General features: G+C 39.4%; 1 protein-coding gene across 1 annotated transcript in view; it reads left to right on the top strand.

Annotated features, from left to right (window-relative positions):
- The first annotated feature begins 382 nt into the window (after positions 1-382).
- RORA (RAR related orphan receptor A) overlaps positions 383-24,310 on the top strand; it is a 102,153-nt gene continuing 78,225 nt past the window's right edge. The window contains exons 1-2 of the mRNA XM_015638405.2: positions 383-416; positions 722-751. Of these exons, the coding sequence (XP_015493891.1) occupies positions 383-416; positions 722-751 (64 nt within the window). The remainder of the gene's footprint in view (positions 417-721; positions 752-24,310) is intronic.

Below are 24,310 nucleotides of genomic sequence, written 5' to 3' on the forward strand. Positions count from 1 at the left end.
TCTTATCTTTATTTGGTATTACAAATTTTGCCTCATTCTGTTCACTCTGTTGATTTCTTTGAAATGCCTCTCAAATTTCACTGGCACTGGACCATTGTTGGTGATTGCTGCCACATGTCTGTCTAGCATGAAAACATCTTTATTACTTCAGAAAGTCTATCTTTAACAGCTTGGAGATATTTGCATCTGGCTTGGAATTATGGCAAGCAGTAGTCATATTGAGAGAGCTGTTTGTTTGGTTTTAATGAGCATAAGCTACAGCTTGCCATTGAGAAACTGCTTGAACTTAATAACACAGCAAATGACTTGTGCTGCTCAAATCCATTCTGTCTGAGTGGTTTAATGGGCACTGGTTAATAGGAGTGTGGGAAGATTTTTGGCCATGGAAAATAAAGGGGGCTTCCATGGCATTACTGGTATCTTCTTTTTTGTATCAGCTCCAGTTTTAAACCAGCAGTGTGGAGATAGGCATTGCAGCAACAGAGTCAAAACAATGCATGTTGAAACATTTACTGGGGAGGTCTGAGGAGAGAATGTACCATTAAAATCTTCACTCAGAGGGGAGATCCTTCCACCTTTAACATACAAATCATGGCAATTTTCATTCCTCTCTTAGAGTGGCTGCTGTGTGTCTGATAAAATAGATTAATGATGAATTATATGTCAAAAGAATTTACTCAGTGGTTGCTTTGCTAACACTGGTGTCGTTTCTTCCCTATAGGTATTTCTGTAACAAAGAAGACTCATACATGTAAGTAATATCTTTTGATTTGGCCTTCTCTCACAAATGGAATTCCTGTTATGCTGTGCTGTGATGCTCAGGCTAATTGGTGTTAGTCTGACCTGAGAAAGCTCCATTTTAAAAATTCTGGTATTTTTTCTGCCTTAGGGGTTTCAGCCCTCACCCAAAGTGTTGTTGGATGTACAATGTGTGTGTGTATATGTGGTACTCACATATCTGTGAAGTCAGAGGGCAGAAAAAGAAAGTTGTGAGGAAAGGCAGAATTCCTTGATGTACTATATCTACCTTAGAGCAGGCTGATAGTTAACATACCCAGAAAATACAGGTGAGAAGAATGATTATTTTTATGTCTGTTATATATGCAGTATGATTCAAATCAAAATAATTTGATTGTACGTCTTCTGTCCCTTCCTGTGCACTGATCTATAAAATAAATCATTCTCTGCTTGTGCTTAAGGAACTCAATGAAAAAGTGAAGGTTCTTGTTTTGCTCTCAACCATATGAGCTAGCAGCCCCCATAAGTGGTGACCTTGGAAATGGCTGTGGATGTGTGCATATACATTTATTCCAAATCCTCTTCAAAGACATCATTTCTGGGGATCAACTCTTATCTACCCTGCAGGGAGCTTGAAGCACAATTCTGAAAAAATACTGGGATTAGTAGCTGAAGGAGTATGTTGAGGTTCTTCAGATACTGTGGAGGTTTGGAAATCTGGTAGTGCAAGAATTGTACTTGCCCAGGATCTGAAGCAGGAGTAGGCTAAAACTGAGGCTATTACACTCATGAAAACCCTCTTACAAAACAGGTGCTAAGCTGCTCAAAATTTACAAATATATATGCATTTTATGTATTTTGAAGTATTTATACCACAGCTTCTAGGGTGTCGTAAAGTGTCTTTACATGGCTTTCATTCTTACTTCATTCCTGGTTTTATAATACTCATAGAGTGAAAAATCTGACTTGAGATGATGAATTCTCACTGTGTAGAGTTAAAAAGCAGATTTGAAAATTTCATATGAGAAGCTGATTAGTGTGAGTGTTGAAACAAATTTTAAATATCTCAAACTTTTAGAGCATGATGGTCCTCCTTTGCTTGGGTGGGTTTGCTGCTTAATGCATTTTAAGGGCTAGACCCTCTTTGGCTGAATGATGGTTTTGTTTAACTTAATGAAAGCTACAAGGCAGGCAGCTGAGGGCAGAACTTGACCCTGGTATTTTTGGTGAATGTTTGAGCTCATGCTGACTGGGATTGACAGCACAGGACGCTGATGTGCTCCATGTACCCACAGAACAGTGTCCAGCTCCTTGCACTGTCACTGTTGGACACAAAATGAGTCACACGGACGCAGTCTGAGGTGTGGTGAAAGAAAGAGTAAACTTTATTTTTTCTTTCAGTATTTATGGGTTTCTGACCATGACCAGGGATTGGATAATCAGGTTAACACCTCCCCAACTGCACTGACCATGAGAGATGTCCATCAAAAGGCGTATCTTTAATGGAATGTATAAGCACCTATGTTTATAGTTACTTTCCTGGGAAAGTGGCTAGAACTTGTAGAAAAACAATATTGAGGGCCTGATTCTCAGGGTGACATTGCACAGCCTTGCCCCTGGGGTTGGCCCTGGCATGGGGCCACCCCCTGTCTAGAGGTGCTGGGTAGCTGGTGATTGTGCCAGTGCAGTCCTGGGCTCCCTTGTGCACAGGTCAGTGGTGGTTTGTAACACAGCCCTGGGAATCAGCCAAAAGTACCCTGGCTTTTGTACAGCAGTGCCATGAGCTGACCCACAGAGCCACAGCTCCAGCTCCAGTACTGGGAATTTTGAAGGGAAGATTAGGTAGTGACCACAGACCTAAAGAGCACAGGAAACAGGGTCCTCAGCCACACCAGCCTGGTGCAATATTGTCACCGTGTATCTCAGCTGAAGTTGTTTCAGGCCTGTGATGAAAAAAAGATGTGTTTCTCAGCTGTGAGAGATGATTAGTGCTGCTCACCATACAAGGCCTTTCATCTAGTTCAAACAGAAATTAGGGTTCCAGTGTCTTTCATGTTGAGAACTCTGTGCTTTTCTAAGAGAACTGTCAAAGAGTAGTTCCCCGATTTGTTAATCAGTTGTCATGCAATTGCTGAAGCATGAATAGAAAAGTTGCCTGAATAACGGGAAGATAAGCTTGCCCATTAAGAAGGGATTAAAATAGAAGGAGCAATAGGCTGTAATTGGCATGATGAAAATGTGAGCTACATTTGCTAGCAAATATGTATGAGGTTTCATTCTGTTTTGGTTTAAGTTCTTTTAGAATTCATTCCTGTTATGACAAATTCTCATAGAGTAGGAATGGATGTAAACTGTGCATCTTTGGTATTTTGGCATCGTGCACAGTAAGCTTTTTTCTCCCTTTTTGCCTAGAATTAGGTTTTTTAATTGAATAGAAAAAGTAGCCAATAAAATCCAAGTTTTGGAATGAGTTAGAAAAAGATCATTTAATATAAACATCTAAATACAAGAATTACAAAGTCGGAGTCGTTAACAACTACAAATGACAGAGTTTGTGCACCAATATATGATCTAGAATTTGCCCATCATTTTGTATCAGTATAAATACTTTGTCCAGACAAAATTATGTAGAGTAATATTTCTGCAAAGAAATTTCAAAAAACATTCTAGCAAACCCTTTGTGTAGGGTATATACATTACACTGTAATGTAGTATATACATTGCCTGCTCTGATCTTCAGAAAAATGAAGGAAATTGTCTTATTCCAAATTTATGATGTGTGGTATATGAGGGTGTTGACTGACTGTAAACTACCACTTATTTCTAATGACCTTTAATTTAATTAGGGAGAAAGAAGTGGAGTGGAGAAAATGAGTGGAAAAGAAGAAAGAAATTAGTGGAGGAAAAGAAAAATTTTTAACATAATACCAGAAAGTTTGATACATGATGCATTTCAAACATCAGATTAATCCTTTTCAGACTTCACCCTAACAGCTGTTTTAATTGTGCAGGTTTTGAAATTGTTGGAAGTCTGTCTCCAGTACTTAATTTTTCCTGGGTTTATTGTTTGAGGGTCTAGGTACATTTTATCCCCTTCTTGACACTAGTCTGTGACAAAAGTGTCCTGTCAGGTGAAATGGAACTCCTGTGATGATGGCAGGTGCTCAGGTAGTTCTGAATCTAACTGTAGCTTAATATTTGTACACATGCAATATAGTAGTGCTGAAGAAATGCAGGTCTTTCATAATTTAACTATCTAAAACCTGAGAGATTTTTATCCTTTTTTAGGCAACTAATTTTATCAAGTATTCTGCTTCATTGGTGCTTCTCCACATTTTCACTTTATCACAGTTTAAGTGTTGTAAAATGTGACACTTTTAAACAGGGAGTGCAATAATCTTCCAAGGAGCACTAAGGGAATAAATGTTATCCACCTCAAAATGCCCTTCTTTGCTCAGTTCAAGTTTAAGATTAAACAGACTTTTGAAGAAAAAAATCATGCCTTCTGTCTGTTTGTAGAATTATTCTCTTGAGCTCACATGGCTATTTGTAGGTTAACCATCACTTTAGATAAGCTCTATTCTGTCGGATGGTAGAGGACAAGTCCTGTCTCATCTTCCATACAAAGTGGGACTTCTGGTCTTTCAGTTCTTTTTTGACTCGAGAAAGACATGACAGACATTTAGATTCTTTTCTGATCATTTGACTGGCAGTCATGTTTGTAAAACAACCTTCTTCCTGCCATGTCTCATGCTCTGAATAGGAAAATACTCCAAGTGAATTGTAACTTTGCACAAGTTCACCCTTTTTGCAAATTCAAAAAGGCATCATTGTATCAGTGATGATAAAAGTCTGAAATTCTGGGCAACAGAAGGCTGCAAAGGAAGCAGTGTTTAATACTGACTGACTGGGCTTTAGGCTGAGCCTTTAGGCTTGCATGTGCAGTATTTGGTTTCTGGCATTTTAAATCTAAATCTTGCCACACTTCATGTAATTAGTTTCATGGCCTCCACAGTGTGGATCATGGCTTTTCTCAGCTGAGGACACAAGTGACAATTGCTTCATTCATGTAGACTAACTTGTCACCATTTGGAGAGAAAGAGCATGTTTCTTCTTGTGATTTATCAAGATATTTAAATTGAAGGAATTTTTCTTAAACAATTATGTCAGTAGGCATCTCTGTATGACTTCCTTAATTTTGGGTGAACTGTTCCTTACTTAAACTGAAATTATCCTTTCAGTTAATTTCTGGCAGATAAGAAGTGTTTTCAAAGCTAGGTGCTGATTTTAATGACGTGAGCTCCTGCTGAAAAAATAACTGGAAACTGTGTGCTTTTAATTTTTACCACTAGATAAAACCATTTACATGAAGAACTGGCAACTTTGTTGGCAAGGGGTAGAAATAAGCCCATCCCTTCCACTAAAGAGCTGGGAAGTTGGGAGTTTAGGTGTCCCCACAGCTGCCCATTGTCCTGACAAGCTCTGAGCCTTTGCCTGGACCTTGGAGTGCTGTGCCTGCATTGCTGCTACAGCACAATGAGCCAAAAAAAGGGAATATCTTGTTCATGGACTCAAAGGCACACTCTTAACTGTCCTGGGCAGAGATCCATTCCTGCACCATGGCCTTCCCATCACTGACTCTAAATAAGCAGTTGCTAGGAAGAGCACACTGCTTGTTAAAATGAAGAGGTAGATTTGGGGCAGAAGTCAGCTCTTCAGCTTCTCAGATATCCAACTATTCTAGAATTGTTTTTCACCAAAGTTCTACAAGCATATATTAATGTTTGCAACTTAATGGAACCCAAGACCCCAATTTCTCTTCTCTGATTTTACTTTATATATTGTATTTACTGCCACTGCTAAAAATTTCTCAGTGTTTGCTAGTTATTTTGTTTGAAAGTCCCTGTGATTTTCTTTTTTCTGATCTGATTTCTAATTGCTTATCTACTGTGCATTGTACTGTCGACTTCACCTCATGTGTTTCATGGGCAGACTAAAGTAAGTAAATGATACTTTTCCCTCACAAAACAGGAGCCTACAGAAAACTGATGGTTAACGGGATCTGCTGTTAGCACCAAGGCCTAAAGAGAACAGGTGAAAACTAAACCCTGTCCCCTGAGGCCAATAAAATAGCTGTTTGGTCCCTTGTGTGTAACCTCCTAATAACTTTACTGGGCAGCCTTAAGATCCCTTGGGAGCTTCTCTGCAAGAGCATTCCCTCTCTTTGTTCAGATTGCTTATTAAAAATGATTTTATAATGAAGTTGCCTCAAATAGCTGCTACTTTCCTGCTTGTCCTTGAAGCACTGTTTGCCCTGATGAGGAATCTGAAGACAGCTATCTAGGGCTGTTCTCTTGTTCAAAACTTTTACTGAACTACTGCTACACTTCTTTTTACTTTTATTTCTTTTTTCTTTTTTTAACTTCTGTGCTGTGAGCCGAAGGAAGCCTCTTCATCAACAACTCAGCTTTGTGCCTTTAATTCTCCTTTGAGGCCATCCCTGTGGAAAGTTTGGTTTGGTTGCCACACAAAACACTGTGTCAGTGACTTGTTTGCTGCCTGAGAGAGAATGAACATTGCTTTCTTTTTGTGTGGCCAAATTATTGAGTACAGGGACAAAGACGGAGGCATTGTCAAATAACGAGGAGAGGAGGGGATATTTTTAAAGTCAGAAAGTGTTTCTGGTTGGCTTGGGAGAAAGAGTACACAGGATAGCAATGGGTAAGGATGTGTGACATCCTTGACATGACTGTAGGTAAAATCTGTGGATGATCTGGTTCTTCCTGGCAGTTCTGCCCCAGTGGAATATTTTCTCTGTAAAAGTTCCAACCTTTGTGAGAGAAACCAGCCCCTTTACCCATGTGGAAACAGCCATGGGTAAAGTGTCAGAAGAATTTTTATTAATGTATGTTTTGTGTCCTCACAGAATAACCTGTGACCTCAGAGCTGAGACAAACCTTTTGCCTCTAACCTTCTCTTAGCTGCCCAAAAAGCTTGGCTTGTGCCTGGGCCCCAACCCTTGGCACACTTGGAAGGAACATTTCCTTTTCTCTAAGGCTGACAGAACAGGCAATTAAATGCACTGCCCTGGAAGTCCCATGGGGAGCTGTGACTATTAGCTGCACTTGAAGATAATATCAGGACTCTTCTCTGGTTCTGTTCTGAGTATATAGAGCACCATCTATCTATTTGGGGTTTTTGGTTGTAACCATTATTTATGGGCTTACTTTACTGTGAATTTTCTGGTAAATACCCTCATATAGGTTTTTGGTGCCTTTAATAATGAAGCAGTATGCAAACCAGAGCAAGGGAAAAACAGCAAACAAGTTGAGAAGTAATTTTAACAAATGAAGACTTATAAGTATTTGGAAAATGTTAATAATCCAGTATGAAAATTTATGTGTCTGTGTATGTTGGATTATAGATCAGATACTTCTAAATTGCAAATCAATATATTCTAGTTCTGATCACACTTAATTTCTTTTCTGCTCACTCTTGTGGGAGCAGACAAGATGGAGAGAGACATTCTCTTTAATGTTTAAAAAATATTTGGAGGCCTATGTTCTAAGGAATGATGAAGTGTTAGGAGAGCATTAAGGGGTTTCTGACATTAGAGAGCTAAATTCTGTTAGTGTGGTTGATGGATATTATAAGATTGTGGACATGACTCAAAAATAAATTTGAACTGCTTGTGGATGCAGGCAGTAAATACATTGGGAATGTCTGTGGTGTTCTCTTATGCCAAAGTATTGCTTTATAATTTCACAGAAGTTGCTCTTGCATGTTTTGTAGCCTTCTTTTTTTTCTGTGTATTAGTTCCTAAGCCATCTGATGTAGGTAATAGTAAATGAAGTCATGAACACCTCCTGCAGTGCAATGTACTTTAACATGGAAAGTGTAGAACTGCTCTGAATCCTATTGCAGCTGCTTCAGCAAGTCCTGTTGGCTGAAACATGCTTTCATCAGCCTCCTACCATTGCCTGGTTTTTTGTTTTTAAAATCTCCTGTCTTTCAGAATCTCTTTAGAACTCTTGCAGCTGTTACATGAAGTTAATGTTTCCAGCTTGATAAGAACAGCTGTCCACAGTTCTGGTGTGTTCATTTGTTATAGAAGAGAACTGTGTTATGGGCTGAATCTAAGCTTAAAAATATCTGATATTCTTCTCATTCTAAGACTGTAATCCAACTCTGAGAGCTACTGCTCTGCTCTGGAGTTGTTCTTTGCACAGTCATTAAGTTAATTTTTTTTTTTAATTTTTTGAGTGTCTTGGGCCTCTGTCAGAAAACTGACAGATGAGACTTCTCCAAGTCTACTTTTGCATTCTGCATATTTTTCAATGCAAACAATGTGAAAGCAAATGGGAAGTGTTACTGCTTATGACTTTCTTCTTTAATATATGGGTTGCATATTTTGACTCTGAATAGTCTAACTCTAGCCAGCTCTAACTATGCTTACAGGGAAATACTTCTGACTACGTCCTTTGCAATAGCTCCCTAAGAAATAATTGTACTTTCTAAACAAGACCTGTGCAAGACTCATTTGGTTTGATTTGAACAGCTCCTTGAAGTCACCTCAGTCTTTATAGAAAGGTGAATCTTTGTGAATGGATTGCCACAAAATACAGCAAAGTGTTGGGATTAAATTGCGGTTAAAATCAGGATTAAAACATGATCTTCATAGCAGTTGTTCAAACATTTCAAGTCCAAGTGGATATTTTTTTTCTATGGATGTATTGCTGCTACCTGTTTTCACGCTTTGAGAAGAATCTGTGGAGTTTTCTGCTTACATTCATTTCACTTCACAGCATTGTTTATAGCACAATGCTTCATTGCTTTGTAGTAAGGCTGAATTCTAATGATTCTAAAGCAAGCTCAGTCATAGGGACTTCTCCAAGGTTGGTATCTGAACCAAAAAAAGCACATTTTATTATCTGAATTTTGAAACCAGGGACTGATTCCATCATCTCTAATAGACTCATTTATTTGACAGTGCATTGCTAGACTTGAGCACTTGCCATCCTGACACAACTATTGAACCTGAAAAGGGCTCTTTAATGTATGTTGATAGCTAAGCTTAATAAGGACTGTGAAAATATTGGAAGTTTTGCAGCCTTTCTCTAAGCACATCAACCTAGAATTATTTAAATGTTGACCCAGCTGGGAGCACAGTCTGATGCAGACAGTAACTAAGACAGCTCCTTATATAAGGCAGATCAGGTAATCACTTCAGCTCCTAATGAGGAGTTTGTTCTTAATGTTATGACCAAACAACGATGATATTTGTAAAGCTTCTCATTTAAATATAGTTTTTCTATATAGTTTTCTGGTCAGGTTTTTCTCCCTATAAGTCTCCTAACATCATGAAGTAAGGACAAGAAGTTGCAAAGGGCAGTGTGGGTCGGTCTAAAGAGCTAAACCTTGCAGCTGAAAGGGAACAGAAATGGATCAACCAAAAGTCAAATAGAATCTTGAGGGAATTTGGGATACAGAATACTGAATTTCCTCCTTAAAATTCAACTTCTCAACTTTATTCCTTTTGTTTTCAGAACACTTGAATAGTTTTGAGCTATATTGCCAAAATGCTATGTCTTTGTGTATATTACTTACCTGGGGGGAGTAGGAGAGCAAGGAGGGAGAACTGTGCACACAGCATTTCAGAAATCTTGCTAGACATGAGTTACAGTTAGGAGTACAGGTGATTTTTGAGGTTTACATGGATCAAACCATAGTGAGAGATACTTTGGTTTGAGTGTGAGTTCTTAAATGTCAGCTGCATTTGTAATTTGCATGAGGGGTAGGAAGATGGTCATCTGCTTACCCAAACTATGCCCACACACAAACTCCTTCTGCAGAATCCTTCATTAAACTGAAAGACTGAGGAAAAATGTTGCCCGGTGTCAGTTTGATATAGAGGAATAATTAAATGTTCTCTTGTGTCTTAGTAGTTGTGTTCCAGTTGAAAACATGAGAAAAAATACAGCACATTCACAATAAGACAAAATAACACCATTTCTCTGTAATTCCAAAATTACTTTGAATTAATTGTACATTCACTACAAAAGAATAGTTAAAATATGTGTGCTCTGGCACATACTGATGATGTGCTGATTAGTGCACATTGAAATGAGCATCACAGTATTGAAATAACCTTTTTTCTACATATGTTTATGCAGGGAAGGAGAGAGAAGAGACTATGTCAGTAGCAAAATTCCATCCTCCAGTGTGAATACCTTTGAATTGAGTGTAAATATCCATTGCCACTTTATCTCTTGCTTTTAAAACACATGGTAGTAGAACTTTGATTTGGTCTTTAACCCCACTGCAGTCACCTTGCCTTAAATTATGTTATTGTCTGGGTTTGGATTCACAGGTCACTTGATCAAAGGAAGAGATCTCACCTAAATAGAAGTTACTGTTTCAAGGGATTGCATATGGGACTTTGGGAAGTTTCTTTTCTTAACCTTATTGCCATTAATGGTTAGATTCTCATTTTGAACTAGAAAAGAACCTTCAACGAGTTATTGTAAAGAAAATAAGAAGTGAATTAAATAGGAAGCCTTGACCAAGGGGATGACACCTTGGCTGGAAAAACAAAACTTGTGAGGCATTTTTGTTATCTGGCTTAGCTTCCCCTGTGTGTGAGAGGTTTTTGTTTAAAGTGAGCACAGACTATCAGTTGTGGGGTGCAGCTCTGTCACTTGCTGTACAACAGACTAGGCACACCCTCAAAGCAAAGCAATTTCCTCTTTCTCTCTCTCTCTCTTTTTATTTCTTTTTTTTGAGGTGTTTATCACCAACTTCAAAAACCAGTTCACAAGAGTGGTGGTGTTCTTGCAGTTTTTTGGAAATTCAAACAAGGCTTTATTTAATCTCTGTGTAACAGAGGTAGGGAAACCTCTGGTTTCAGAAAGCCACTACATGACCAAAGGCATTTAGTGATTTCCTCTTAGATAAAGGCATCAGTTGATAACCATCCTTCTCACCAATGTTTGTCTGAAGAACTGTTTCTTTATCTTTGTTATGTTACCTAACTGATATGGAGATGTGATACTTGCTGGCTGTAAAGGCAAGTTCTGCAGATAAGGCAAGTTTCCTGTTTAAAGTCTTCACATTTCTTTTGCTCTCACTCTTTTTCCTTTTCCCTGCCTATATTGGTGGCTTAGTCCAGAGTTACGGTCCTTGAAGTAAAGGTGGAAGTAAAGAGGTCATTCAAAAAGATGATTTTACATGCTGTTTGAGGACATAAGGGTACTAAAGGCTGGCTGAAAATAATTTTCCTGTTAGGCAGAGCTTTAGATATTTCAAAAAATATTTCACTGAAAGTCTCCATTTTTTCCTGCAGTTTTCAGAGGGGAGGTAAGAAAAGCCCTTGTTAACTCAGAGCAGGGTGTGTTGTCCTTCATGTGGGATGGTGGTGGCATGACTTTAAGAGCCGACCTAGAAATGAGGCAGTTCAGGTACTTCAACCTTAAATTTCCACGTCCTGTCAACAGGACTTCACCACCTCACTGTCAGCTGTTTTGAGAGTACATTTTAGCATGAAATCCTGTCTTTAGAAGCAGTAATGCAAATTTCTCTGGAACATTTTGTCTTTGAGAAACCAGAAATGTTGACACCAAAAAATCCCTGTTCTAACAGGGAACCTTTAAAAGAGAGAGACAGAGAACCTTAACTTCAAACAAGTATTTTGGGAAGTTATTATTATTCTTTGTGAAAGTAATACCTGGTAACCCCTGTTTACAAAAGAAATTCCCTTTACTGTGTGTTCATTTGCTGCTTTTCACTGATATTGGAGGGGAGGTTTTATGACAGCATTGCAGATGGGAACCCAGCACCTGCTTTATAAACAAACTGCTTTCCTCACTCTGGATTAAATCAGCAGTGGAACTTGGGGTCCAACCTAGCAAGTGGTTTTGTGTTCTAATAAGTACACACTGGGAAGGTTTACATGTAACTGCTCATTTCCATTTCTCAAGATCCTGAAATCACAAAGCTGAGCAGTTCAGTGTGATGGATCTTTTGGTGTGTGTTCTGCACAAGCAGAAAAGACTCTGCATATCTGGTGTGGGTATAGATTGTCCAGTAAATCCTATTTTTTCTGTTGTGTCAAATTTGGCTTGTATGTTCCAAATGACTTCATGGCACTGGCATAGGAGCCTCCACAAAGTTTCTCTCCAAATCAGACTTGGTAGTGCTCGTTTTGTCAACCAGAAGGTCTGTTCAGCAGGTAGGAAGAGAGATGGAAGCTTCAGCTGAAGTAGGGGATCAAACTGTGTTTAAAGGAAAGACCACAGAGCTGAATGATGGCGGTTTTCATATTTGATCCATTAAATCTCTGAAATTTCTGTTCGATTCCAGTGAGATTGTAACACATCACACTTCTACTTCCATGCATCAAGATAAGCATGCCCAGATTATAAAATTAGAATATGAGTTCTTAGCCTCTTTCAAAAGAGCATTTCTAAGATAGTCCAAGAATCTCTGTGCAACAGCAGCTACCAACTGAAATCTGACGCTGTCTATACTCTGAACATATCATATTCATAAAAACAAGATTTTTCTTTTTACTAGAAGCCTTCACTCCTTTAATTGTTGCAGTCTTCATTTTCCTCACAAAACTTTTCCCCCCAGGGACATGATCAAAGGACAGGTGCAGTGACATTCAAAAAATGGGAAAGTTGTGTATCTTTTGGAATCAGTAGAAAAGCTGCCCTTGGCTTTAGAGCCAGAAGAGCCACTTCAGAGCCACTTTGTTCACTGTCAAGTGCTATAGCTTATCCTTTATTCCCACAGTGCTACAGCATACTATATTTAGTTGTTGTTCACTCTATTATAAAAGTATTAATTTTGATAAGGAAAGAAACTAGGATCTTATCAGACTATTTGTCAGTAAAGTTGGGGTAATGGAGTTCTCCCAAACTGCCTTCTCTGTGTTCTCTTTGCTTTGTGTTATCAAATGCAGCACTCTTCAAAAAAGTATCTTTATTCTTCATTTTAAAAGAAGTAACAATAATTCCATGAGCTGTTCTATTTAACACTTCATTGATTATTTAATACAAATGTGAATTCTAAGCTACTTGATTTTTAGTGCATTTTTGTCAGATAATTTTTTTTTTAATTTACGTTTTGGTGCTTAGTGCTGAGAAAACTATATTTCATTTCATTTCTAACCATGTGTTTTCATAGAAACAAACCATCTAGAACACATTGTATTTCTATGAAAACACAAGCTTATTAAATGTCAAACAGTTTATGTTTTCCTGGCAGTCATCTTGAAATTGGCACATTCGCTGTGTCAGTGTTCTATGATGTAGGTTTAAAACTGTCACACTGTCAATGTTCAGACATTAAAAGGTCTGAAGTCTCACACATGGAGGAGGAGGAATTAGGATCTTGTCAATGAGCAGGTGGTGATAATTTAGGCACGTTTGTTTGAGGTTTGTATTAAGTTAATAGAAACTCTCTAGTCTGAGTATCCTCAAATATTTAAGCTGATAAAGAGGTGGCGTCAATGTTGAAGTCAGAGTCATTTGTGCTTACAAAGGGCTGACTATAAATATCAGGGTTGCTGGTGGAGCTTGAAGTGTCTTTGCACATTTAACTTTATCACTCAGCTCATGCATTGCAGAAATAGCTCTAAAGAGCAGCAGAGCTGGGAGGAGCTGCGCTCACGGCTGTGCGGCCCCTGTGCCTCTGGAGCCGGTGGGTCCTTAGGGCTGTGGGGTGAGGGCTTGAGCCCTGCTCTGCCTCAGTTAGAACTGAGGGTCCCATTCTGACGGCATGGGAAAGTCCTTTGGAAGCAAGACTGGCTCCTGGAACAGAGAGGAGCCTCCTGGGTGAATTTCTGGCCCAGTCCCGTGTCAGTGAGGAAAGGGGTGTTGGATGAGCCGTGGTTGATCAGGAAGTGATCCTGTTTTATGGACACTGCACTCACATCCCCATCTGTCACTGCTCTACTGGCAGGTGAGGTAGGCATCAGGCTGCTAAATAAAAGATGAAGGAAGCATTTGATGCATCTGGAACAAAATGCACAGGTCACAGTAAAGAGAATTTTATCTTCACTAAGAAAGGAAATACTGGTACAAGAAAATCCCTTTTAGCTCTTCAGCCCCCATTATCCTTACAGTTCAAACAATACCCACAGCACTAGCGCCCCACTAAGCTTGACATTTCCAATATATGGGGATTAACAGGCAGTAAAAAGAATTCTGCATTTATCATGCTGTGCTATATTTTATGGAATAAACTGGTGTTGATTTTATGGTTGAATTCAATATGACTCTACTCAGAAATAGCTCACATGCAAAAATCTTCAGGATTAATTTATGAGTTTAGTTGCATACATTATCCTATCACATTATGCAAATAATTAGGAAGAAAATAGCTATTTAGCTTATTTATTATCTCTATAGGGAAAATGTACACATTTTACATGCATGTTTCAACTATATTTCATCTTCTTGTGGTTGTGAAAAAGCCTTTAATATATTTCTTTACCATGAATTTTAAATTTCACAGTGGAATTAACTAAATGGTTTGTTTTGCACTCTAATGGACAGGATTTAAATCCATTTTTTCACATCACGCAGGGAACGTCTTTCAATATTCTTTTGACTCTGTTCCATGCACCAAAGCCAAAGACAATTTCTCATTGTTGAAAATTGACTTAAAAGTAGTAAAGATGATCTAAGCTCCTTACTCAGAGTTTTTCTAACAGCTGTTTGTCTTTCAAACTCCTTCTGGGGCTTCACTTGCACTTGTTTGGAGTCTCACCAGGAGCTGTGAGAGAGCCCCGTGCTAGGTCAGCCCTTTGTGGCTGAGATGTGTGAGGTGATGGCTCTTCCCCTCCCAGCTCAGACCACAGAACCTGGCTGTGCCATGGCCATGGCTCACCTGTGCCTCCCTCTGAGCTGTCCTTGCTGTGTCTCCAGCAGCTCTGCCTGTGGCTAATGACAGACACACACCTGGTGACAAGCTCGATGGCTCGTGAAATCCCGTGCTGCTTATTTATTGGTACAGTACAAACACAGAGCACACAGGGAATTTATCACTTTCCAATTTATGTGGCTGAAATGGGTGTTTGATTATCTGAAAGAGGCAGTGAATGTTTACAGAGATTTGTATAAGAGCCATTTTTCATTTCACCTTACTGATGGACACAGTGTATTCGTGAGCCTGGCTATATTCTGCTGCAATTGCCAGTATTTTTTTTTTAATGTTGACCCATGTGTGTAAGTGTCATAGGTACTTGTCATCTTGTACTGTATATCAGAATATATCAGGTGTGTTGGTATCAAGCTGTCATTTAATTTTAAAGAAAGGATGAAACTATTGGGTGCTGAGCCATGATGTCATAAACTTTGTACTGCCTAGACTCTGTATTTCTGCTGTGATTTTTTTCTCCATATAGTAGCAGAATAATTTTCTGATTTTTCCCCAGAATACCTTTTCTCTCTGTGTTATCTCTTATGCTAACAGTGTTACTAAAGGAAATGATGAGTTCTTAGCCTCACCCATGAGCCAGAAGGAGATTTACTGGAGATGTATCAACATCTGTTTTTATTGATGTTGATACATGCTGTGTAAACTTCTCTGTACACGTTTACAACTTACTCCTATCTGAAGTTGGGATAAAGTGTAAAGACTCTGGAACCCTAAAGCTGTGTCTGCAGTACCAGCTCTGCTAAACCACCTTTGGCAAGTGTCCTTGCTTGCCTGTAGCCTTTATGTTCCCTCAGCATGGTCCCCGTGGCTGCTGCCCATCTCGGTCACGTTGTGGGAACAGAGAACTCCTCTGCTGCTCCCCAGGCCACCTGTGTGCACAGATGCATTGCCAAGTGAAGAGCTTTGGGAAAGGATGTGTTCATTCCTTACACTGTAAAATGACTGCTGAAGGTTAATGATATTGTACTTGTAGCAGTGTCTCTGTTCAGAATTAACTGGTGGCTGGAGAACACACTTTATATTGTTCTTCAGTTTGCAAAGGCAAGTCAGATTGGTCTTCTTGTTTTTTGTTCCTATTTCTGTGGTGTAGCATATCTAGTATAAGAACCTGAAGTTCATTCCACTATTTAAAGAAGTGCTGGAATTCAATATCAGTAGTAGTAGTAGTTGTTAGTATTATTAGATGAATTACCACATACAGAGAAAACATTTAGTAGGGTGCAAGGGAGAAAGGCTGTTTTGTGTCCCCTGCATATCATAAAAATGATCAGTGAAGTGCAACTTTTAATGCTCTTCTCTATTGTTCTTGTATGGATTCAGGCCCAAAAGCTACATTGCTCATTTTGGAATTTATTGCTGCCAGTGCTCAAAGCAATGGAGATATACAGAGAAAAGAAGAAAACAAGGAGGTGGACTATAAAGAAAGGTTTTCCACACAGAACCCAATTCTTTTGCAGGTGTACATGTATGACCTTTTTCTTGTCATTATCTATGCACACAGAGCCTCTGATTCAGAAATTTTTTTGGCAGTGTAATGTAGTGCAGTAAAGCTTTTGCTGCCTTGGCTTACTCAAAATTAGCCCTGGTAAATACTAACTTGGTGTGATTTGTGCTGGCAATGTGTTGCTTGGCTGAGTAACTTGTAAAACAGACTGCAGTGATTAGCTCCTACAAGTTCACATTTTCTTTCATATTTGAATATATGGATTGTCATTTGCTGCCAGGCTCTGCATAAGTGTGTCAGTAGTTCCTCACATTGACTTTTGGGTCCCTTGAACTGCTCAGCAATCTCAGGTGCCTCCATCCCTTTGCATGCCTATGGTGAGCTAAATACCTGTGTTCCTACCCATCCTTTTTTATAGTGTTACATAGGAATGGGGCTGCAGGATCTCCTCAGATTCTGGGATGACGTGTTTTCCTCTGAGTCACCATTTCTGTTCTGCGTCAGCACTGGTTTATTCTCTAATGTCAGTCAATTTTGTTTCTTCACCCCAGAAGCGTTTAATAGTATTAGGGAGTATTTATTTATGTTTAGGTCATCAGACCTTTGGTGTTCCTTTTGAAAGTTTAATCTAAACCTTGCTGCCCTTTTTGGTCATTACTTTCTGAGTTCTATTTCTTGGCAGTGAAAAGTGTGTCCTATTCCTTCTTCATTTTCAGTGGAAACAGGAAGCCCAAGCAGAGGTTGCCTCCTCTTTTTGTTTCCCCATCACAATTCCAATATATTTATCTATCTTTCATCTTCTTTCTCTATTCTCTTTTACAGACATACTGTTATTGAGGTGAATGAGAGGAGTCATGGACAATGACTGTATTATGGCTTATGTATTAATGTGTTTTTCTTCCTTTACATTTTTATTTTTAATACTACATTTTTTTTTGTTTGAAAATAATACATTTTGGAGAATTTAAAAACTTTAAAAAGTGTTACACTGGAAACATGATGATTTGGCTGGGAAGGCACAAACAATGGTGGTTGGTGGTTGGTGCACCCGAAAATTTTGGTTTTCAGTCCTTCACTTACACAAGCTGGTACTGAGAGACCTTTAATTTATGTTGCCAGCATAGAGAAATAGTCACAGGCAGTGCTCTGTAATATCCTTTTAAATAGTATTTTTCATCCACCTATAATGAAAGGTGTCTGTTTTATGTTGCTGCCCATTCATCATTCCGTGGACACCTGCTGCCTCAGTTATTTCTTAAATCTGAGTTAACCTTCTAATGTAATCCTGCTCTCCTTTCTTCCTTGCTTAAGCCTATTATTCCACAAACGGAGCAGTCCAACATCAGTCCAGTAACCTGAGAGCACAGGGCGTAGGATTTAACATCTGTCACTTGTGCGTGCTGTTCCTTGGAGCAGTGGATTTTCCCTGCATCTTTATGAACAGAGGAGCAAAGTATCCAACTCATCTGAACTATTCATTATGTGCTCAGGGGTTTGCTTTATGTTTTTCCTCCCTGGCTTAGGACTGCACATTGTTCTCTAATTCATTCTGTAGTCAAGAATGGAACAATTAGCCACAAACTCTCAAGCCCTGGCAGATGATTAATCAAAAAAAAAAAAATTAACTTTGGCTGATAATGCCTGTCTGTGAATTATGAGCTGGCTGTAAGCCAGGGAATACTCTATTGTCCTCATACAGACGGCCCATCCTTCCTGGCTCACGTGCACCCAGAGTAGTAACATTTTTCATCTTAGAGAATTTTAACCACTGCATTCTCGAGCTTTTTAACTCCTTAGTGCAGTGTCTGTGAATCTCTCTTAGCCAGCTACCATGTAATCCTCAGGGAAAAAAATCCTAATTCCTTTGTATTTCAGTATAATTTGCCAGTTGAAGGGGGAGGTGGTAAATAAAGTTTAAAGCATTTAGGTAAACAGCCACATTGCAAAATCTTATTGTTATAACTACGAAAGTTTCAATTAAAAATGTCAGCCACAAAAAAATTCCCGTGTAGGCCTGTGCCAGTGATTGCAAATCAGTTTCCATCTGTGCTATGGTATTGCCACATATCCAAGTTCCCATGGAGGGAATATTTATGTTACTTTTACTGTTAGTACTCTTTCTTGTGATGTTTTCCTAGGCCCCAGTCCTGTACCTTCCCCTAGTCCCCAGCTGAGTAACACTTAGCCAATGGGGTAGTTTTGGCTGTAGAGGATTAGTGATTCCAAAAGCACTTGAATGACATTAACAATTAGCTGCTGCAAGTGTATTATTTCTGGGGAAAGGAATCTCGGCTTTGCTTCCTAAACACAGTCTGGTTTGCTTACTAATAAGTATTATGAACCACTCCTCTGAGCTTGGATTTCTCAGCTCAGATCTCTGGAAGTCTTTCTGGATGACAGTGCAAATCTGCAGTTCTGCTTGGAAACAAGTGTCATTTCCACAGGGAGCCTAGACAGAGTTTTTTTTTTCCCCTGAAAGACACTGTGATGAAACCCATGCTGCATAAAACCTGGTTTTGCTTTGAGGAGGAGGATTAGTGTGTCTGCTTCTCATAATTACTTATCTGTACTGGCACACATATGGAATTGTTTTTCATCCAGCAGCAAAAGGATTTCTAGAAAAGTGCTCCACTCCCAGTATAGGGGTGAAAAGCAGAGGCATTACAGAAAAGCGAGAGCCTGGGACTGCCTTGTGTGCTTTTCAGCTCTTCATTGGATAATTGTTGATTCCAGTATTGTGCTTTTCAAATTCAATCTTAATAAAAATAAAAATAAAAATTACCATTAGAGGCAAATGGAAAAATACTCAAGATATCGAGTGAATCTCTAGGGCGCTAATAATTAAAGGTTGTTGCCAAGACTTTACACAGTGCTCTGAAATTTTCATTAATATCTTATTTCATTCCTGATCAGCACACGTGTGCCCCATTTCAGGACTGATTTGGTGAGCTTCCAATACAGGAGCCATAGCTTAGTTGAGTACTTAGTGTGAGGAGGTTCATGTAGGATTCAATTAGTGTTTAAATTTACTCTCTTTCTCATACTTCACATTAACAGTTCCAAGGATTAATATATAGGACTCAATAGTGACTACCAGAAGAAGTGTACAGTAAGAAGTGTACTGTGTTCAGACAGAGCTTTAATTCAGACTGCTTTAGGAGGGAACAAGATGATGCTGCTTAACATTCTTTTTGTGTTAATGCTAACAATTTCCAGTCAGAAAATGTTTATCTACTGTATTGCTCACACTTGTCAAATTTGTTTCTCTCCCCCTTACTACAGAACTTTATAAATGTGATCCTTTCCCCTCTGTCCATCCTCTCTATCATGAAATCCAGGCTTGTCCTTACTAATAGCTGCTTCATGAAATATAAAAAATTACTTTGGAAAGCCTCTCTTCCTTTCCTTCCTCCATAGAAAGCTTTTTACATAACTGTTTATATAGAAGAACACAGTTATATTTATTATTAGGAAAAATATTTTCTGTGCAGAAGGCCAGGCCCTGCCTCTGCCAGAAGAAGCACTCTTTGCTGTTTTGGAAGGAGTCTTGAGAGAAGGTAAGACCAGGGTTTGTGATGAAGGAAAAAATCAAGTATGTGAAACATTCACTGCTGCAAAGGAGACCTTTGTGATGTTGTTCAAGATGTTCTGGATTGGGATTGGCCCTGCTAGGCTACAATGGACCATTGTGATTCACCACTGCATTATGTAATTACTGGTGAGGAGTCTACTGGAGAAATACTAAAATAAAGTGTAACAGTGGCAGTATTTTCAGCCAGGAAAGTTTGTATTACAATAAAGAACAACCAGCATAGGTAACAACAGCAGCCACCTCACAACAGCACAAACTTGATATGTTCCAGATGAGTAATCCTTCAGTGGCCTTAGCTCTGCCCTTCAGTCACTGGTAAACTGCTACCACACTGATCTGCTGCTTTAAATCACAATACCTGGAGGTGTGAGAATAAAGTGCTAAAGTTTTACTGAGACAGATGTGGAAAATTATTTACCACTGATACTTGAACTGACCTGAATAAAGGGCACACAGAGTGGCCATGGGATATCTAGGTGGAAAGGAGAACTGACAGTATAGAGCCTCTGAAATCTGTGTCTCATCAAAATCTGCTTTGGTAATGCAAAACTTTTAGACTCAAAATATATCATATCTCTTTCTTTAAATCCTGGCTGTCTTTATGCACCATCAATTGACAAAGCAGGCCTGATTGTTTTTTCATTTCTATTTTTTTAAACCTCCAGCAGTCACCTCTAAGAATCTGACCCTTATTCTTTGTGCTAGGGAGATAATTACTCATTCTCAATTGCTATCCCTAGGACCAGTTAATGAATGCTACATAATGAACAGAAGTAGGGCAACTGGATGAGAACAATGCACAGGTGAGTAAGAAGACTTCATTTGGTGAGAAGATAATGAACATGAGAACTTGTGGTTTGTCTAAATACCACCCTTGCCTCCTCTTCAGATAGCTCCTGCATTGTTACTGCTCTCCCTCAGTCTTTCTACTTATTAAGTGACAAGAGGAAGGTGGTTACAAAGGAAAGAGATGTTTCCTCAGCAGAGATTCAGGCAGAAGAGGATCCTGTCTCTCTCTCTCAGACCCATCCTAAACATATATCCTGTACCTTCCCAAAAGAGACTAATTCTGCGAGAATAATCACTGCTTTGCAGTGCCTGGTTTGATTATTTCTCTGCAAGACTTGTCCCTTTCTTCCTTCACAAAACTCTCCCAAATCTAACTTTTGGAGGAGAAGGATTGATTCCTGATACATCAATTTATGATGTTAGTGCTGAGAGAAAAAACAACTGTCCTGGCCCTGCCACTGCAGGTCTTGCCAGCTGTACTGCACAGCTACACTTTGGAGCCAAGTTTCACTGTTTATCTCAGGAATATGAACCTCTCCCAACAGAGTTTAGTGGCCAAACACACACAGGAAGGTAACACTGCTGTCCAGCTGAGGAGGATCGATGGATAACACACATCAGTATTTCCTGTGCCTGACAGCCTCTCCAGAACTGTGCTTTGTCGCAGTGCATCTGTGTTTTTAAGCCAGCACTAGCTCATGATGAGACTGGCATTCTGTGAAGTCAGCAGCAGAGGTAGATGACTCAGTGGCAGGAATATTGAAGATGAACACAGAGCCAGGCAATTCTTTCTTTCTGCTCTGGGTTTTGTTAACCTGACTGACACACACAGAAAGGAAATGGAGTCTGAAGGTCTCCAATTTGTTAATCAAAGTATTAATTGCTTAGAAACTGCAAAATTTAGTTTAGTAATGTGGTTTCTGATATTCCAAACATGACTTTTTATAATGTCCTCTTTGAACTGGAACCAAAATTAGCTGAGGTAGAATTTATCTGAGCGTGTCTTTCTGAGACTGTTTTTAATATTTCACCTAAACCTGTCAAAGGCATGTTTAATACTCAAAATGGCAGAAGCCATAGCCAGAACAGCTTCCAGCTAGATATGTGGTAGGAGCATTATGCACACTGTTTGTTAATACAGGCACGTACAGGCCAGCAATAGTCCCAGAATCTCTGCCAGAAAGCTAATGAGAGCATAGTTGGCCATAAACTTTCCTCTGACCTGGGCAAGGGCATATGTAATTCCTGTTGTCTCATGTCCACTAGCTGCAAAATGCAGGTATCAAAGCAACAGTGCCAGAATAAATTAGGATTTCTTGAGGCTTTGCAATGAGAGACTGAGACATGATAATTGAAGAAACCTGCCATGGGCTGTATTTGCATAGGTGTGTATGTTTTTCTTGAGCAAACAGGCTGGTTGTGTGTGCCAAGAGCTCTCCACATGTGTGATGGGCTGATGAGGAAACACTCTGTATGTTTCCATTCAGAGCCTGTTTGAAGGGGAAAAACTGAATGCAAGTGTTATCTCTTCTGTAATAGTCCACGGAAATGTGGAGAAACGGTGGCACACCCACACCCTCCAAACAGTGAACCTGTCAAAGGCTGCACTCCACAGGGCTCATTGCCTGCTCATCCCAAGCTAGAAGCCTTTTTTTCTTGCACAGCACCCTTTGGAATGGGAGTTATCTCTCCAAGGACCTGGGAAAAGCATGCATCTTTCAGGGTGCTGTCCTGGTGCTCTCCTGACTTATGATCTCTCAAGCCTTGTCCCATGAAGATAGGGAGCCAAATCAAGAGCTGTTCCTCAAGAACTCCCTGAATGGGGAAAACTTTCTCTCCTGCTTTTGAAGTCTAACCCCCTCTTCCCTCCCATGCCCTCTGCTGATAGATTTTAAGATAAACTTTAGAACCTCGGTTTCATCTCCAACAAATCTCCACCAGCAGTCAGCACTGCCAGATTCAGTATTGCAGAGCAATGAACTACTTGGTGAAAATCCAAGTGCAGCCCACAGTGATGATCAGCTATTAAAGGCCTCCTTACAGTAAGCCTGGCCTCCTGGGGAGTGTATTATCCAGGCTTCTGCACCTCAGTGTGTCACGGCATCTTTGACTGTTTTCTTCATGTTCCAGTAGAAACCTTGCTGATAAGTGCTGATATGCTGTTTGTATTCCATGTATAAGCATGTCTGGAGCTTGCTTGAATATTCCTACAGGGTACTGGCTTTTAGGGTCTGCATGGACTTAGATGATTGGAGGCTATAAGCCTTGGATTTATAGGAAATGTTATTGTATTCTTATCCTCCACTGGTGTTTGATTTATATCCACAGAAGTCTTTCCCAGAAGGAATGTAACTAGCTTTTTCTCCCAGATTTTTAATTTAATTGGTGATTGTTTACATGAGAAACCTTGCCAAAGTGAGATGATTTGGCAATCGTCTGGAATGTAAAGGTTAAGTATATTGATTTCATCTTTTCCTAAAGGAGCTGTTCTTTTTGTGCAAAAGCATCGTTGGTTTTGTTCTTGTGTCTGAAACTTTGTTTACATGGGTTTAATTGAATTTTGTCTATATTGTACAGCAAGTGGGAGATGGCAATTTCATATAGTTATTTATTCCTGGAATACAGATTTTTTTTCACTCTTGGTTTGTTAATAAATCCTGAAATTCCCTGAGCACTAATTCTTCAGAGCTTTCAATGCCATAAATACAGCAAATAGAGAAAATCTGTCCTGCCATTATACACTCAGTTAATAGGAGTTATTTGTAGTGATGGCAGGATCTTAAACCCTTGTCTTAATGTGATCAATACTGTCCTTAGCTTACAAATAAGCATGTCTGAATTATTAGCTTACAAACAATGTCTATAAACCATATTTATTTTAACATTAGGCACAAGCTTCTGACAGTCTCAGCTTTTGAATTGTACCTTCCTGAAGCAAAGTGAATACAAAGCCAGAATACTAACTTGGTTTTCAGAAATCACATATGTAATTGATTTCCTACTTATGCAAAAAGTTGGTTGTGTTTTGGATCTGTAGTTTATGAGTAAGCTGTTTGTTGCCATTCTGGAGTTGAACAGCAATTGGAACACCTTGGCTGGAGTGTTCTTTGATCTGCTGTAGTGTGGGTGGGCCTTGCTCAGAGCAGCAGGTCTGGATGGATCACTGAGCTGCTGAACAGCCTGCTAAGGAGCTAAATGTCACAGCTCCTTCTGCACTGTGTGCTGGCCCTGCCAACAGCTGCAGCAAAGTAAACCCCAAAGAGACAATTTGGTAATTGCAATTGAAATGATCTGTGGATCTATCCATTTCTTTTTCTGGTCACATCTTCTATTTGCATTGGTTTTCCACTTCCTTTAAATCCATCAACAGCCTTTATCAGTGATCCTTTTTGTGATCCAGGTCCAAAGTGATTCATTTCGTAGAGCAGAGGCATTGCCAGCTGTATTCTAGTTCTGCAGGGTAATTTATCTCCTGTGGGTCCATTCTGCTGGTCTAAGTTGGAATGAAGCAGATGCCCATCCCTGGGCTTCTTATCATACTCCTGCAGAATCAGTTTCAGTCTGATGGTTCAGATATAAAGTAATTCCTACTGTAAAGTGTGATTTGGGTGGAGATAAGTCAGGAGCAAATGTGATCCTTGTAAACTTACATTAAAAATACCTTTATTTCTCCTAGCAAAATGCTTCTTTCTGACATGTCTCCCCAACCAGGGACTCAGTGTTAACAAGTGAAGCTTCTCTGTAGATTTCTCATTCCTTCTTATCATGTCAAAGTTGGCAATAGATTTCCTGATACTTTGTTT

The sequence above is a fragment of the Parus major genome, chromosome 10 (genome assembly GCF_001522545.3).
Source record: "Parus major isolate Abel chromosome 10, Parus_major1.1, whole genome shotgun sequence".
In the NCBI taxonomy this organism is placed as follows: domain Eukaryota; kingdom Metazoa; phylum Chordata; class Aves; order Passeriformes; family Paridae; genus Parus; species Parus major.